This window comes from Heloderma suspectum, chromosome 7 (genome assembly GCF_057233095.1).
Source record: "Heloderma suspectum isolate Gila_16-S chromosome 7, 16-S_ref, whole genome shotgun sequence".
NCBI classification, from domain to species: domain Eukaryota; kingdom Metazoa; phylum Chordata; class Lepidosauria; order Squamata; family Helodermatidae; genus Heloderma; species Heloderma suspectum.
Window position 1 is genome coordinate 49,509,982 of NC_139464.1, and position 18,137 is coordinate 49,528,118.

At 42.1% G+C, this 18,137-nt stretch overlaps 3 protein-coding genes across 22 annotated transcripts in view; 2 read left to right on the top strand and 1 right to left on the bottom strand.

Annotated features, from left to right (window-relative positions):
- C7H12orf60 (chromosome 7 C12orf60 homolog) overlaps window positions 1-18,137 on the top strand; it is a 135,351-nt gene that overhangs the window by 805 nt on the left and 116,409 nt on the right. For 9 of the 20 annotated variants that reach the window (XR_014784337.1, XR_014784332.1, XR_014784339.1 and 6 more), the window contains exons 1-2: window positions 962-1,054; window positions 3,932-3,980. Coding sequence is in view for 11 of the 20 variants with exons in the window: in XM_084810094.1 (XP_084666220.1) it covers window positions 11,454-12,233 (780 nt within the window). In the remaining 9 variants the exon portion in view is untranslated. Of the gene's footprint in view, window positions 1-18; window positions 125-150; window positions 246-448; window positions 541-713; window positions 747-961; window positions 1,210-2,196; window positions 2,344-3,931; window positions 3,981-8,717; window positions 8,834-11,431; window positions 18,118-18,137 lie in introns of those variants that run through there. The other 11 variants (XM_084810094.1, XM_084810095.1, XM_084810089.1 and 8 more) reach the window with 10 other exon arrangements.
- The window catches only part of PDE6H (phosphodiesterase 6H), a 192,599-nt gene continuing 175,423 nt past the window's right edge, over window positions 962-18,137 (top strand). Inside the window, exons 1-2 of the mRNA XM_084810108.1 lie at window positions 962-1,054; window positions 3,932-3,980. The gene's annotated coding sequence lies outside the window, so the exon portion shown is untranslated. The remainder of the gene's footprint in view (window positions 1,055-3,931; window positions 3,981-18,137) is intronic.
- On the bottom strand, window positions 5,782-6,498 carry SMCO3 (single-pass membrane protein with coiled-coil domains 3). Its single transcript, XM_084810111.1, has one exon. It carries the CDS (start codon window positions 6,490-6,492, stop codon window positions 5,782-5,784), a length of 711 nt encoding a protein of 236 aa, XP_084666237.1. The 5' UTR covers window positions 6,493-6,498.

Here is an 18,137-nt window from a genome sequence, read left to right on the forward strand (position 1 = left end):
TGAGGGCTTCTCTCTTTTGGTTATATGGCAGAGACACCCATAGATAATTTAAAAAACTCAGGGTGTTTAGCCTACCGTACCCCCACATAAAAGGCAGCAGCAAAGACAGGAGCTCTTGCTATTTGTAAGAACTCATGGCGTGTAGTTTTTCTTTCGGTTAATTCAATCCTGAACGCGTGGAACGCACCGCGTCTGCAAGATAATGGAGCACAAGGGCTTCAGCGCTGCGTTTAGGCTACGATGGGGTCAGACTGGGTGGCAATTTAATGCAATTGGCATTTGCTGGGACCCGAGAGCGGGTTAATATGGGAACTGAGGGCTGGAAATCCAAACCAGCTTCAGCACCACCTCTCGAACCTGCCAGCACGGCCTTCCCGAACCAGGAACACTCTACTTTTTGGACCACAACTCCCAGCATCCCCCAGCCAACTACGATGGCTGAGGAATGCTGGGAGTTCTAGTCCAACACATCTGGAGGGCATCAGGTTGGGGATGTGATAGATTAACTGTGGGCTACGTTGCAGGCAGGGCTTTGGTAAGGTACTCTCGCTCGCTCTCACCCATCTAACGTAATAAATTGATTTTATTGTCATTCGCAGGGAATTTTTGTAACGTTTGAAAGCTCCCCCCAAAATTACAATTTTCATACTAAATAAGTCCTGAATTTCCTAAAACAAGATTCCTGAGCCTTTGCTGTTATCTTTTGTTTCTAGGTACACAGGCTGAGCCCTGCCCAGCAATCACAGGTATCCTAAATCCTGGATTTCTTCATTGTTTTCTATAGGCAGCTCTCTTCCGCACCGGAAAAACGCAAAAGCGGCCAGGAAGTTATTAGATTGTCGGTCTCAACTTAAACGATCGCTTGGCTTGATCATAATTCTCGATAGGCTCAGTTGTGACGTCGCTCCAGGCGGTGTCATCTCCTCAGTAATAACACTGTGTGAGAGTGGAAGCGGAAGGCAGATCAAAGCTAGATCGGAAGTGTGTACAAGGCCTGGGACCGTACTGTTTTCCTATCTCTTGGCAACGGTGCCGTCCGACCGCGCCCCAAGAGGTGACTAGCCGCTTTCTCCTTCCAATTCGCCTCAGCTCCGCGGGTTGTTTTGCCCTTCAGGCCTCCGGGAGTGGGATCTCTATGATATCAGGCGGAGGAGCGGCTACTGAGATCCGTTGAAGGAAGAGCCGGGAGAGGGACGCGCGCCATTTTAGGTCGAGAAAGCTGTTAGGCCGGGAGGGGTTGGGAGAGGGCGGTCGCCCGCCCGCCAGCCAGCCACTGCTGGTTTCCTGACTATAAAGTGCTTGCTATTCGCACAATCGCCTTGTCTTTCCTTTGAGTTCCGAAATAAGTTTTTTTTTCGCTGTAAAAACAGCAACGTGCGTCGCTTTCAGTCCTCAACGTATTTTCTAAAGCTGCGAAGATTGTGTGAGGTTTATTTGTTTGAGGAACATCGTTTCTTTGGCCTTCACAGCTGCTAGAAAAATTCATCAAGCGGGGGCTCTGCCTGCTTTCGTCTGCAAGGTTTAGGGCTCAATCGTATGCAGGTTTAGACAGAAAAAAGGTCCTACAGCTCCTGGCGTTCCCCAGGTAGCCATGCTGGCTGGGGAATGCCGGGAGTTGTAGGACCTTTTTTCTGTCTAAACCTGCTTAGGATTGCGCCCTTAATCATACAAATCTTTTCAGAGAACTAGATAAAATCATAGCTCAAGAGCAGCAGAATGATCCAAATATAACATTTGTTATTATTAAATGACAATTTAGATTATATGACAATCTTAAGCACATTTAGGGTGCAATCCTAAGCCTGTTTAAACAGAAAAAGTACATAGGATTGCCCCCTTCGTTGGAAGACCCATTGATTTTAATGGCAATTCTATGTAAATGTGGAATTACAGCCAAACATGTTTCATAGGAGACATATACCAATAGGTACACCATTATAGCAACAGATGCCTGCCTTCCCTAACCTGTCACCCTTCAGACATATTAGACTACAGTTCCCAGAACCCTCTAGCCAGCTAATAAAGTTAATATTTTAAAGGGAGATAAAATGGATGTAGGAATGAGGTACATGGGAAAAGCGTTATAGAGGCACAGGAAAGTGCAAGTGTTGGCAAAGGTGCTAGGAGGAAGGCAGAGAACATGTAAACCAAGGCAAACTTTTTGAGCTATGGACACATCTGGCAATTTGAGAAACTGTTGACACCAGCACAAAATGCCTGCCATGAGAGGCATGGCAAAAGATGGGGTGCAAAGCATAGGTGGGGTCTGAGCCCCAACATACTAAACAACTCCTTTGACCCCACAGTTTTCAGCACTGGCAGAAACGTATTTCCCAGCTGCTGGTAAGAAATGTGTTAACTTTTTTTATTATTAAATAAGGCACCTTGGTGGGCACCGATAAAGGTATCCAGGGATGCATTGGTGCCTGTGGGACCCATGTTACCTGCCCTGATGTAAACTGAGGAAATGTGGTCCGGAGAGCTAGGAGGCAGACTAATTTCACATAGTAGTTTGAAATAAGCAGCCAAACCTTGGGCTGCAGCTCTCTGTTCTTTCAAGAATTGTACCAAGTGATAAATGTGATACCAATCAGGTCAAAATCATTGACTTGAACTCTGTTAATACTTATACTGATGAATACTGATAGATGTGATGTGTCTCATCAGAATTGACTTCATGATGAATTGGCTCTCCCTTTAGAAGTTTCATCTGACAGAAATGAAAAAATAAACCTTAGAGAATAAAGGTTTTCATCTCCTTGAAAAATGGTCTTCCTATGTTTTGTGTTTAAAATATTGCATCCTGAGAGCAACAAGCAGAATAAAGGCAAAAGCTGTAAGAGCTGGGTATTTACAGTCCAGGAAACAGGACAAAGATGTTTTTTCTGCTTTATTTTAATAAAGGCCAATCTGCTTTATTTTAATTTAGGGCGCAATCCAATGTTTAGACAGAAAAAAGTCCTACAACTCCCAGTATTCCCCAGCCAGGATGTTGGAATTTTTTTGTCTAAAGACACATAGGATCACACCCTAAATCTGTCATCTTGTAGGGCTCCTCTGATTGTGCCTATGAGGTCATTGTCATGTTTATGGTATCATGCAGGATTACCCACCTCACAGGCTTCTGTGAGGTCACCATCTGTACAACTACTGATAGCGCTACACCGAGATGTGCACTTTACCAGTTCTTCTCCACTGGCCTTTTTCTTCCTCCTCATTTTCCCTTTTCAAGGAATCTTACTAAGCCGAATCACAGGTTTGGCTGGCATTTTGTTGTCTGTTCATTTTAGTTGTATTCTTGCTAGACAGCTTTGTCACTGTGGTTTAAGCCCATACAGAATTGTGATGAACTGATGTGCTTCTATGTGCTTTCCTCTTCTGAGGACATGTATTGTTAAGTCTCCTATTATATAATGTCCCTGACATAGCTCAGTTAATAATACACTTGTTGTCTATGGTTGTAACACGGAAAAGGATATTAAAAAAGAAAGGAGTACAGGGGAGGGAAATTAAAAACTTGGGAAAAGACTAAGAGAAGACAGAGGGAAAGGATCATAACAGGAAACAGAAGAGCTAATTCTAATATTACTATCACAATTTGAAGTTCTAAAGTACACATGGAACTCCCACATGATCAGAGGCATCTTCTGTCCATACAATGTCAGCCAAATGTGTGAAATATCTCTATGGATTATGATGCCCACATATGGTATCCCTCACATTTGCATGAGTGAGCTCCTGCTGATGTACGTAAGGATTGAGACTAACATTGACAAGTAATCGAACAGAATCAGAATACACTTTCAGTATCAAAGTAGGCTCTTGGTGTATGCATTTGTGCCTTATAATGTATATACCTAAAGTCTATTTATATTTTCTAAATACACCAACACCTTTCTGAAAATAAGTATGTTTTATTATTTGGTCCTAGACCGATTTGGGGTGGAAGATGCACAGATGGAATAAATAAGAGAACACAGGTAAGATCATTTAGTTCATTTTGTATCCTTAAATTATTTAACATTGAGTTTTTTCCTGAAATAAAGCTAAGAAGTAAATCACAACATATTAAGAGAAGCTTGCATTTAGTTTTATATAATTTATGTTTCAAAATCTTGCCATTTAAATAATTTTATTTCATGATGTAAAAACAACAAGGTATAAGCATTTGTTGACTATAGACCACTTCATCAGATGCGTGGAGAATTAGGGAAAATTTCAGGTTTTATGCAGTATGTACAATGGGGCAGGGGGAAAGAATTGTAAACAGTAAGGTCAGAAGGAAATTAAATGCAGGAAGTGACAATCTAGAATAAATTTGTTAGTCTTTAAGGTGCCATAAGATTCCTTGTTTTGCTGCAGCAGACTAACATGGCTACCCTCTGGAAATTGTTTCTTGATGTGTAAATCTTAAGGTTACTATGAATTAAGCTTTCAGTGTTTCCAAATTACCGCCCTCTAATTCACAGAGAGAGAACTTTGTGAAAATGAAAAGGAGAGATTTGTATCACCCATTTTGTGCACTGTTGTCTGCAAAGTCCACAGCAAGCAAAGTAAAGCAATTGTATTACTCTCTATAAAAATGAGTTATTAGAAATTGTGCTTTTGATAACTGCAGTCCCTTCTTTGTCCTTGAAACAATTATGACATAATATAGGACACAGGTATTAAATAGGTTTCTGTGTAACGTTAAATGGAGAGAAGGGAATTCAGACCATTTAAGGAAACAATCCTATACTCAGTTTCTTCTGGCTGAGGAGCTATAGGATTTGGTGAAAGCCCCGCTACACTGGCAGAACTTACAGCACCAATACGAAAGATATACTGGCACCACTGACCTGACACACCAGCACAGGAAACTGTTCCATCTGTGAAGATACACTAGTGGGACATCCAGAATTTATTCTGTTTGATGACTTGGTGCTGGAAATGTGGACAGCCCAGGGAAGGAGCACACTTACACCATATCCTACAGATCATGGCCATGCCTCTGTCAACAGTATAATATTACACCAGCCTGGGACTTGGTGCAAGAAATTTCCTTCCCATTGATTTCCTAGTGCGAGAATGCAGCAGGATTTGAACCCAGGATCTTCTGCATGTAAGATATGAGCTGCTCCATCCAGCTAGGGCTTCTCCAGCAGCCCCTGCAGGTGTCTATGACTGCGTTTTGTCACTGTTGCCCCATGACGTTTGTGTTTCTTGTTTGCTGCTGTGGCTGCCTGGTTAGGGAGCTGCTCTGTGGAGCTTGCAGTGTTCATTCAAAACCCATTTGCTCCTGACATGCAGAAGGTGAGTCGGAGCATTTCCTCCTTCTCCCTGGTGATGCTCAAGCTCCCATCACCTGCTTCCCAGCTCAATGTCTTGTGAAGTGAATCACTGGAGGCTGCTGCTGTCAGCGTGTGTCTATGGCTCCCCTTGTTGCCATCCCCTCTGGCTGCTTGTCAGAGGAGTCCCAGCATAATTGTTGTATAAGATTGCTCTGTCCGACACTTAAATTATTCTCGCTCTAATCATTCATGCAAGTTCAAAAATTTGTTTGATGTCACGGTCTTCCTTGTGCAGTAAACTGGACTAAGAACATTAGTTCATTTCACATACCTGCAGAAACCTAAAGCAGATGCTTCCGATTACTGTTTACTTACAGTGGTCCTTGTAAGCAGTACAAAGATTTGCCACCAGACTCTCTATATTTCTATATAGCAAATTACATAAATGAGCTAGCCATATTAAAAAGGAAAGAAAAGTTCTGTCAGTCATCTTAGAATGTGTTCGGTGTGGTCACTGATGGGTAGGAACATCTCCAGATACCATTACTTTGGTTTTGCCTTTCACCAATGCACTTACTTCAGTGATGGCACACCTATATGTCTCAGAGGCTTCCTTAAATTCAGCTAGATGCTGCTCATAGCTTTGAATTGATGCTAGAAGGTGATCCTTTTCAACTGCTCCCAGGACAGCCTGAAGAATTATATCAATACCCAATCCAAGTACACTAATGGCAACGCCTCCAAGAACAGATACTCCAATTTGAGCAAGCAGAGCAACTAGCTTGTTAACAGTAACTGTTACAATATTTGAACATATTAATTTTACAGCTACTGTACCTGCAGAAGCAGTAGCCTCTCCAAGTATAATGGAAACAATTCTGTGAGCTACTGCAATTTTCTCCAGCTCAGGTTGTTTGATGTCATAAAGCTTTTGGTACATTGCTGGCTCTAGCCTTTCCTTCATTTGTTGATCAAACTGCCATACTTCTTGTTGAATATCATTCATGGCTCGAATGATAATATCACAGTTCTCTCTGACAGTACCATGCTCCTTCATTTTAATGTATGTAATCTTGGCTCCCAGATGCTCATTCAATGTTCCAATCAGTTCATTAGTAGCCTTAAAATTTAGCTCCATGCAATTAAGCAGTTCCTGATGCAAATGGATCACATCCTGGCGTCTCTGTGGGTTACTTGGGTAGAGGAGATCACGTAGATTCATTCTGTGAAGCTGAGCTGATAATGAAAGAGGAAAGTAGATTTGCCCCATAAACATTAGCAATGATCATATGGAACAACTTATCTCTAAAGTCATATGGACTGCAACAAGTAAAATCAAGTCAAAAGACATAGCCACGCTAGAAATTTAAATTGGTTGAACAGTCAGTTCTTGTTTCCGAGGAACTGTAGTTCTATGATGGAGCCAGCAAACTAACAGAATTCTTAGTTCCTCACCACCACCAAGATTTTGAGAAGTCCTTGAAGCAAGCCATTATAGTTAAACTCATATAAAGCCTGTTTACATCTGTGGTATGCATAGGGTCAAAGTGTGTGCGCGCACGTACGCGTGTGTGTTTGATTCTTAGCCCAGCCTTCAACAGGTTCCCAGGGCAGCTTATATAAGAGAGCCTTCAGAGTTTGAGGTTTTGTTTTTAATAGTGAATGACTTCTTAGACTAGCATTTGCTTTCCTTTTAGCATTTCATTTGTTGACTGACTGATTAATTTGTACCTATATTCCACCACGTCCTCAAGGCTGAAGACATGTTAGGCAACTCTTCTAAGACTTACAATAAGGTCAGAGAAAAGCTGATATTTGTCTGAAGGATTCACAATCAGATCCAGGCCAGTCATAGAGACAAACAAGGCAATCAGATGGGGATACCAAAATTGTAGGAGCATTTGATTCTGCTGTATTGGTGTCTTGAAGTCAAAGCTGCCATTTACGTTTTGAGAGGAAGGTCAAAGCCAGACAGCTTAGGGCTAAACTACGCACATTACATACGTAGGGTGCAGCTGATCAGGTTTTCTTTAACCTCATTTTAAGCGTGTGGGGCTGCTATCCAGATTGGTACACCCATACATGGGTAAAGGAGGTTTAAACCTTCTCAGCCAGCCATTTGCAGCCACACACACACACACAGGCTTAAAAAGTGGGTGGAGGATTCCTCTATTGGTACCAGTGGCGTTTGGGAGGTTTTTAGTCCCCATAGGGAGTGGGGGATTCAGTGGGGAAAGTGGCTGGGTGGCAGGTTTAAACTGCCCCTACCTGTGCACAGTTGTCCTGATCTGGATTGGGGCTCCAAGTGCTTACACTGGGGGTTTTCATAAAGTGAGAATCAGCTGCATGCTACGTATTTAATGTAGCATATAGTTTAGCTCTTAGTTCATTGGCTGTGTGACATCCCCTGCATTCCAGGTGTCTCTGTATCTCTCCATCCCTGACTAATCAAAGAATCAAGCTGCTCAGCAGGTCTTTGTAAATTGTTGCGCTCACAACTAGGATTGTTAAAGGCATAGTTAAAGGGTGGGTGAATCCACTTTTTCAGTGCATTCCAGTGCACTCAGGAATCTGGATTAGTATTTAATCTGGATTAACTGAGATGTAATACGGTAATGTGATAGTTAAATTACAAACGTAAAAAAATAAAAAGAACATTATGTTTTGTTCAACTCTTGATCATGTTGGCCACAATCCAACACAGAATTAAGTGTGCTTAAGCCCGTTTAAAAATTATCTTAAACAAGTTTGTATTAATTATGATGCATACATGCAATTGTTGTTCAGCCAAGAATATTCTAAAACACAAACAAGGGAGAACAAATTAATCTGCCTAAGTCAGTTTAAAAAAACTTGGTCTAGCCCTGTTCACAATACATGTGATTAGCTATGTGACAGAAAAGAGAATTTAAAGGATAAAAATTAAGTATTAGCATGAAGTGCCTGTGAAAAGGCCTGATTCCTCTTACCTATCCTCAGACACTAAATTTACAATCAGCTTTAACAGTGGATTGCAAACATCATTATAATATTTTTAGTCATGATTAGTACAAAGGTAAACACACTGTCAAATATAAAAAAATAATAATTTAGCAGAATAAGCCAAGTGACGTAGTAATGGCATGCACATTAAGAACATTTTGATGCAAACAGTCATTCTAGAGCAAAAGTTGCTAATTTGTGTCATGTATATTATGATTTCCGGGTGTGGGGTGCCCTTGTTTTACCAGACCAATGATCACAACCCCCTTTAGCAGAAAAGATGGTAACTTCTCCTTACACTAACTGACATGGGTGTGGTAGCTTTCTTCCTTCTGGTTCTGTTAGACCCAGGAAGCTGGGCAGATTCCCCTCCAGGCAGAGGAGGAAGAAACAGACAAAGGTCCATGTTGGGAAAAAATGTAGAGGGAGGCAGGAGCCAAACCAAATATCTTCCTTTGTCCACAGCTTCCATGTAGCCTGTGAAATGACTCAGAGGCTGATGGGAAGAGGGGCAACAGGTGCAATGTAGCCATTGGGATAATTGTTACAGTGATCCAGAGCATCTGTGTTCTTCAGTAGAGGTATGGATTCCTATCACAACTTGAACAGACACAAACACATGCGTACCCAGGCAGATGTCACTTGACCTCAAAGATCTGTTGTGTAGTGGGGGACTACTGGTTTTCTCCTGAAAGATAAAGATAAGATTTATTGTTTGGCAGATTGAGTCAACAAGAATATCACTATGGAGACAGAGGCACTAATAGGCACTCCATCATTCTGTATGGTATGTTCTCTGCCTGCCTAGCACACACAGGGCTTTGACCGCTACCAGTGGGGGAATGCAGCCTGGACTGAAATGACTGGCAGGAGCAGAAGAGGCACAATCAGGATGATCATAGCAGCTGCCTCAAGTCTTGTCTCAGTCACGCTGGGCAACATCAGGTGTTGGCTGGCAGAGAGGGGCAAGGTGGGTTACCCCTTCACAACCATTTCCCAATGCACCAACAGGATTTAGAGTTCCAGGCAGCTTGCAGAGGTCCAAGAGTTTGTATACTTGTGCTTCCCAAGTGGAAATGAATCTGAGGCCCTTGCAGGGGGAATCAAACAGGAAAAGCAAATAGATACTCACCCCTTCCTGACAGCAGTGAGGATCATCAATTCAAGGCAGCCTGGCCTTCTTGGCTGTACGCATCCCTGTGGTCCATTCAATAATCCTCCCCCTCTGTTCGATAATATCCAAATCCTAATCCTCATTATCTCCATCCCCACCATCCTTTGCCTAACTGCACCGACATAATACAAATGATTAATAAAAGTGAACCCACATTTCAGTTTGGAACAGTTAGTTTGAAGGCTGGTGCAAACATCCTATTATGGCTCTTATCTTTTGACTGTAGATGTTACTGGCATGATGCTGATGCACATGCTGATGCAGCGTCCTGAACTCGCTTGCAAAGCTAGCTCAGCATTACAGGTCACAAAGCTGCAGTGGTTGTGCCCTGTAGTAAACTCTTATTTAATATATAGAAGCTCACAAATCATGCTGCAAGTCCATACAGCATTTTTTTTTCAAGTGTCCATGTTTGAATGTAAATGTTCCAGAAAAGAAATTGCGATAGGTAATGCTAGTGTTCATGGCCAATTGTAAGTCCATGGAAATCCTTATGGACATTGTTGTTTTATGCAACAAAGATGTGAATTAAGCATGGCCTAGTTAATTAAAGGCCAATTTCAGCTATCAAGCTGATTTAAGGACATTCTATGTCTGCTACTTCAAATGGCAAGTAAGCCTAATATGTAGAAAGCCTAGTGGGACTTAGTTGTTAAAACTAGGAAGGAATGCAGGCAATTGTAGAATGATGCAGTAGTTTGAGATTGCAAGTCTTTCATGAATAACCCTGGCTTCACTTGACCTGTGCCTTCATTGCCATTTGATCTCCACCACCACCACCCCATCTTCTTTACTCATTGTCAGGCCATGAAGTCTGTCCATCTAATGTAGAATTGGAGCCCTCCAGGCAGAATTATATCCATGTCCAGCACATTGTGGGCAGTTGGTACTAAACAAACATTTCACTGTGGTAGTACTAAGAGAAGCAGAGGTAAGAAAGGCAAGCAGGAGAAGAAGTTAAAGTGTATGCTATCAGGAAGAGGGCCTTTTCTGCTGTGGCACCCCAGCTGTGGAATGAGCTCCCTAGAGGGGTTTCCCTGGCACCTACATTGTGCTCTTTCCAGTGCCAGGTAAATACCTTTTTGTTTTTCCAGCATTTTAGCATCCTAGTCTTTTAGCTTTGCTTTTTAAAATCTGTTACTGTATTGTAAATCTCTGCATTGCTGCTAGGTTTTATACCGGTTGTATTTTTATACTGTAGTTTTAAGCTTTTATATTTTATATTGTTTTCACGTACTTTGTGTTTTAATTTTTGTGAACTGGCCAGAGAGCTTTGGCTATTGAACACTGTAGAAACATAATAAATAAATATGCAGAAGCAGCCAGCCAACATGTTCAGGACTGGAGTTTGATAGGAAGTTGATATGGGGATATTGGGCCACTAGAGGGCCTAGTATCATCAGTTTGATTGGCAAAGAATGTCTGGCTTCTTTGGTGATCCCTTGGAGAGTCTGTAATATAAAAAACATACGTTGCAAATCTAAGGGTGCTGAGTCTTCCTTCCATGATGACAAGACAACACTTACTAATTGAGAGAGAGCTTTATTTTTTCATAGAGGCATACAATAAATCATCAGTACAGAGCAATATAATTGCTTACATTCATAGTTATACTGATATCTAGAGAACTTGCTGTTTCTTATGCTAGATCTCAGTCACAGACTTAATTGCAGTTGTGTTATACAAACATGCTTTATTTTTATTATATTTCAATTTTCTGTGTATTTTTCACATGCTGCGTATTTTTTCTCAGAAGAGATGTGCATGGATCTCTTCTTTTAAGCTGGCAAAATGTCAAGCAACAAGCTATTCTATTAAAGTATATTTCATTAGCTCCATGTATAGAAAAGATTATATAAATATTTTATGTATATTTATCATAGAATAGGTTCTCCACACTCTGACTTTATAATCAGTGCAGCAAATGGGATTTCAGAAGATATATGGCTGAGACAACAGCTTCATTGATTTTCTTCCACTGAGCATTCTTTGGTTTCTATTTCAGTGTGACACATCCTTTTTTGGAAATGCTGTCCATCTTTGGTTCAGAGAAGGATAAGGAGAGGCTCCTTAATGCCAGCCGTCATCTGTATGACTGTGCCTACATGTTTGTCTCTTCTACCAACACCATATTCCGAATGCTCAACCAGTATATTGGAACTGAATTGGCCATCTTTACAGTGAGGGAAAACCTTAGCATCAAAGAGAATCTTCAGCTCCTGGGGAGCTCTCTGAAAGAGATGCAGGAGATAGTGCAGTTGAAGGATAAAGATGTCCAACAGAAAGTCAGCCTTCCATTGTATTCTAAGATTACCCTACCTACCCGCTCAGTGGATGAAAAAATTAAGCTTGTAAAGGACATTAATGGTCAGTATCAGGGAGTTTTAGGAAGTATCTGTGGTCCTATTTGTGCAGTCTTAATAAAACATGGTAATCTCCCTGAGAAACTAGAGAATGCCATTCGGGATTTAACGAACAGTCCTGTGCTTTCTCTTCGAGTGGGTGACCTTCTCATGACACATGAAGAAATTGCTAAAGCACTTCCAGATGCCTACCCCACTTCATCCCATTCAGTGACTCCAGTACAAGGGAGAATTCGTAGTCAGTCTGTAGTTACCACTACTTTCTCACTTACCAACTTCATGCGGGCAGTTCTTCGGACACAACCATGTAAGACCACCATTGAATTAGCTGCAGATTGCCTGGAAGACGCTGTTAAGATACTGAAGCCAGCTTGCGAAAGTTTTCAAAGCACTGTTAAGATGGCTGAAGAGTATGTCACATTGATCATTGATAAGATGCAGTGAGCTAGAAAGTAATTGCTCAGCTGTTAGAAATCCACTTCTGTTTATACAGCAGGGAAGCTGTGCAAATAAAAAAGAGAATGCTTCTGATTGCAGCTATTTTAATGTCAAGATTTGAACACTGCACTAAGAGCTCAAAACACTTGATTTTGTTAAGTAAAGATGCAGATCAATATCTAGAAAACTGCTGCCAAAAAAACACCTGTGCAAAAAGTTTTGATGAAGTATGTATTTTATATTTTTACATAGCCTTTTCAGGTAGCACCAATGGCAGCCAGAGAAAAATGTCAGGGTGTACACACAGGACACTGCCCTGTTTGGATCGGGCCCAAAATGGGTTCTGATCCAAACACAGATCAGGCGCCATCAAACAACTGCTTGAATGCCAAAATTATATCAGAGGCAGTATGCCTCTGTCTACAGATTGTGGGGGAACATTGACGGGATGGTGCTATTGCACTCATGTCCTACTGGTGGGATTCCCCCAGGCAACTGGTTAGCCGCTGTGTGAACAGAATTGCTGGATTACATGAACCTGTGGTCTGCTTCAACATGGCTGTTATGTTAATATGAAAGCTTGCAAGTAGCAGATGGATGTTCATTCAGGCTCCTTGTCAGGGCCTGATCCCCTCCCTACTAGTTCCTTTCTTCCCCTGTCATGCTAACCCTCCTCCTCTTCCTTGTCTTCATGCCCATCAACTTCATCCCCCTCCTCCTCTTCTATCACCCCCTCCCTCTTATCTTTGTTCTCCTCGTCATGTCTCCTCTAAAATGTACCAGGCAGGCAGTAGTTACTTGAAGGAAAGAGGCCTAGCAGGCCTGCCCCTCCTTCCTAACTTTGCACTTCCTTTTAAAAGCAAAAGTTGGTATAGTCAGCACCTTGATGTTGTGGCATCTACTTCCAACCTGGGAACTCCCATCATCCCCAGGCATTGGAATTATCTGCCAGGGCTGGTGGAAATTGTTAATCCTCTCCCCACAATCACAGGCAGAACAAGCCGCCACAGCATCAAGACTCTGTGACTGCACCTGCTTTTGCTTTTAAAAGCAAGCATGGGCAAAGGAGTGGGGATAGACAGGCCTTTTTCGGTCAAGTTGCTGCTGCTGCTTGTCTGCCTGGTAGTGTTAAGTTTTAGCCAGGGGGAGGCAGGGTGGGGTGTGAGCAGGATCAAGATGAGAAGCTTGCTCAAGATGGACAGGACTTCTCACCCCTATGTGACTCACAGAAATTGAACAGGGGTGCTCAACTTTCTAACCACCCTTACTTGATTTCTCATGACACCCATAGAAAAATTGCATGTTCGCCATAAGCTGACTCAAATGTTTGAGCATGGGATAGCGCCTCACCTCCAGGAAAGAACAAGAATGGACAAAATGGGACACTTTTCTCTCTTCCTTGCCTGCTCATCTCTCCCCCACCACTTCTCTTCACCTTCTGTCTCTCTCTCTCTCCCCCTCCCGGAGGAACATTGCTCCCACTCCATGCAATTAAGCGGGGGGGGGGGGGGAGATTTCCATTGGCATCACTGGAAGGGTCCTTTCTAAGCTTGATTGCCATTTGGAGCAGGGGTCACTGCACATAGGGAGGAGAAGATTATCTTCCCTCCCAAAATGCAATCCCCCTGGAAATTCCCCCTCCATTGCAACTAGGCTTTAAAAAAATCTTCCTTTGTACCAATAGAAAGATTTTTTAAAGGGAAAAGGCTGGAGGCTGGAATTGCATCCCTCTGCTAGTGCTCTGGAGTCAATAGGAATAGCTGCTGCTGCTGCTGCCTCCACTTTCCTGACTAGAACTAAGCCACCTCCTCCTCACAAACCTGCAGGAAAATCTCACACACAGAGGGGACTATTTTGAAGGGGAGACATGATTGAATCAGAGGCTGCTATTTGTGAATGGAAAAAACAAACTGCTGCATTACTCTGAAGGGGTGACCCAGTGCCATTCTGTGATTGGGGAGGCTTGTTCCCACCCCTCTTCATGCTCCCTTGCTGTACTGGCCACTCTTTCTCCTTCCAGTCTGTGTATTCCTTAGTTGTAGGTGTATCGCGCGACTGCGAAGTTGCAGGTGTCTCGCCACTGCGACATAGTGGCTGGCTGCCCTGTCTCCTGCTCTGTGTATTCTTTATTGTGCAGTACATATAAACTAGCTACTCCACTATTGTGAATGAAACAGGGCTACTGATACTATGAATGGGGAAAGGAAGCTACTTATTGTGAAAGCAGCCCTACTGCAAATAGTGGGAAAAGAGGGAATGGGAGGAAGTGGCCCCAGGGGAACTGCCTGGGAGCTGCTTTAAGTAAAACAATACAGAGTAAAAGGACTTTCAGAAAATGCGGCTTTTCAAGAGGGATGCAGCTGGCTGTGGATTAGCCACAACATCATGTGTCCCTAATGACTTTAAGCCACAGCAGCATTGGAGAAAACCTCTCATGTAGATGGGCCGCAAGACAGGTTAAAATCCTGTTCTTTGATCAGCCATTCTACTGACTAGGAGCACGTCTGTCTTGTCTAGATTAAGCTTCAGTTTGTTTGCAATCATCCAATCCATTACTGAATTCAAGAAATGATTCAAAACCTGAACAGCTTCCATGGGATCTGATGGAATGGAAAGATAGAGTTGGGTGCCATCTGCATATTGATGACACCTTACCCCAAATTCCCATGCAACCTTCCTCACTGGCTTCATGTAAATGTTAAATAGTATGGGAGTGCACAATGGAACTCTGTACAACACCATAGGCCAATCGTCAAGGCCCTGAAGGAGTTCCCCAACACCATCTTCTGGAAACAACCACTCACAAAGGACAAGAATCACCACAAAATGCTGTCTTTGAGTCCCATCCTGGCTAGGTAATCTAGAAAAAAATATGGCTGATGGTACTCAAAGACACTGAGAGATCTAGCAGAACCAGCAGTTCCTGGCATCAGTCATTCACCAAAATGACTACAGCTGTCTCTGTTCTATAACATCCTAACACCAAATGGAAATGGACCTAGACAATCCACACCATCTAGGAAAACCTGGAGCTGAGATACCACATGTGTTCAAGTAGCTTGTCAAAGAAAGGAATATTGGAGACTAGCTTACCACCACCTCCTTTAGGCTAGATGAACAACATCCTCCAGGGAATTGCCACCAGGGAGGCATTTACCACTCCTCTTTCCCACTCAATCAGTCTGCCTCAGCCAAGAAGGGCAAGTGTTAAGTATGCATGTGGTTGAACTCATCCCTCCAAAAATCCTGTGTATATCTTTTAGCTGCACAAATTGAAAAGTATCTGTAGTAACAAGACAAACAGATCCCGAAGGTACATTCAGTGGATCTGTACTCACTGGGGAATTGAAGTCGAAGTGGATACTAACAATTTTGTCTGTAAAGTCTTATAAACTAGTCACGATGGGCAATTGGATGGTTTTTCTCCATCTTGTGGACCAAGATGTAATAGTTTCTTGACCACCTGACATAGCTTTGCTGGATGACTGTGCAGTTGCAATCATAATGAAGAAGCACAGTTTCTTTGCTGCCATCCTAGCCATGGAATAGGCCCTAAAATGGGCCACCAAAAAATCATGGCAGAACCACCTAGGGCTTCCCTTGTAAGCATTAGCAAGGGAAGCCTTTCCTTATCTCTGGTCTCTGCTGAAAGATCAAAGATGAGGAAGGGGTTAACATGCTAGTGTTATCTTTAGCAAGATAAACCTTTTCCCTCCAGTCTCGCAGCAAAGATCCACAATAACAAAGAGGCTTCCCTGCTTGCACTAGCAAGAGAAACCCTTTATCTCTGATCTTGCAGCAGAGATTGGCAACAAGGAAGGAGTTAATTTTCTACCATTGGGCTGGCTAGCAAAATCCCTTATCTCTGATCTCTCAGTCAAGATAAAGGAAGAGTTTCTCTTGCACTTACTACCTTTGCACTTCTTTTAAAATGAAAAATGGTTAAACAGAAACACTGTGGCATTGGATGGTCCCATTCCATGTATCCATCTACCTTTGGCAGAATGATTACAACAGCCATGGTATGTCTTCTGAATCTTGTAGAACAGTAGCATGTTAATACAGAGTTAATGGTGTAGTGCAGGTTGCACACAGATTGATGCAATGGCACATAATCTATGCACTACTGCCCCAGGAATTATTCTAGTACGGATATAACCTTTCCAGCAACTAATCTATGCTAGCCGCATGCTTTCAAGTGATATTAAGAATGGATGGTTACTAGAACGCTGCAGTAGCATGCTTTATGATAGGTCCCTCCTACTTAGGGTGAAGCATGAGTTGAAATAGCCCAGCACTGAGTTATTTGGCAAAAAATACCCCAAACCTAGTCCTCTTACCAGCACACTCACATGTAGGCATGCTTGAGGAATTCAGTTTTTGCAAATTCTGATACAAACTGACCTGATCCACACCTCTCAGACTAATGTGATTATTGGAATCTTCCTATCCATTGGATTTCACACTTATATTTAGAAATATATTTGGACTTTTTTTTAGACACAGATTTATGTGGAAACAGGTCAAAACAGACTGATGAGTAAAGACATACAAAAATGATACAGCCCAGAAAGAAATGGATTTATCCATTACTACTCATGTATATTAATGGGAGAATCAACGCAGCTCCGTTTCATTCCCATTCCTGATTGCGATCTCCCCCACCTCCTGCCCCTGTTCAAATATGAAAAGTACGCATTTGGGTGTTCATTTTTTTAAAGTGCACGCACAAATGTATACTTTCCCCCATTGGCTAAAGTGTGAAAATGTGCATCTTTTCAAAATACGCATTTTTAAAGTGCACATTTTCTAAAGTACGAATTTTGCGAACAAGCACAGGCTTGGGGATATGTGAGATTTGCCCGGAAAATATGTTCACGTTCAGCGCTGCAAATGGGGAAAGTTCCGGTCTTAAATGAACAGAAACGCAATTCCTGTACATTCCTACTCAAGATCTTTCTATCACGAGATGATTTCTCTGGTGCCTTAGACAAATGACCCATGCACAAGGAATTTCCATGTGCAAGTAGCCATCTGCAAGTTTGAGACAGCATATATATACAGACAGTGCATGCCACTTTGGGATTTAAAGGACTTTGGAACAATTGTCCTGCTTGTTTCAGAAATGCTACATGGAACGCTGGCCAAGTGACAACCCTGTTGTGAAAAAAGGACTAAGATATCAACAGCTGGGAACGTGTGCTCCCAAAATCCCTTGCAAAGCTCCCCACAATGTATTTAATTAGGAATTATACAAAACTACTCTAAATCTAAAATTATATCCACGTTTTATGCTGCTACCTTATTCATTAAATGAAATCACCATATGATGGCAGCAGAACAGCAGTAACAAGTTAAGGAGCAAAAAGTCTGCTTAGCATTGGTTTTCTCAAGGATGAAAACCATCAGTGACACCCAACCAGAGGCTTCAATCCCTAGTCAAACACCTTTGATTGTAAGGTTTTATCCCTCCACCAGTAAGGACCATGCCCTCAGCATAGCTGAAGAGCATAACTTCCCTGAAATTATTGCAGCCACGCTGGGGAGCAAAATCTACAAGGTATCTCACCAGGACAAAAAAATTCAAAACATGACTATGTATTCACCTAATATAATTTTATATAGGCAAAGAGACAGGCATTGTCACCTGTGGAACAGGTCACTGATAATCTTATTGTTCACTGATCATCTTATTTGGAAGCTCAATAGCATATTTATCAAAATAATACAAGCAGTGTGATCAGGACTTGCACATTCTGTGTATGCATGTGCATCCCATGTCATGTATAATATAGGGTAGAATGCGATTTCCTCAATCACAACTTAATTTTACAAAAGGAAAATGATAGTTTCTAGTCCTTGTAGTTGACCATGTTCAAATATCTGCTGAAGATCCAGAAGAAGAAAAAA

What these genes read in the sequence shown, in the direction of transcription:
- SMCO3 (XM_084810111.1), bottom strand. Translation starts at nt 6,492, where the DNA reads ATGAATCTACGTGATCTCCTCTACCCAAGTAACCCACAGAGACGCCAG.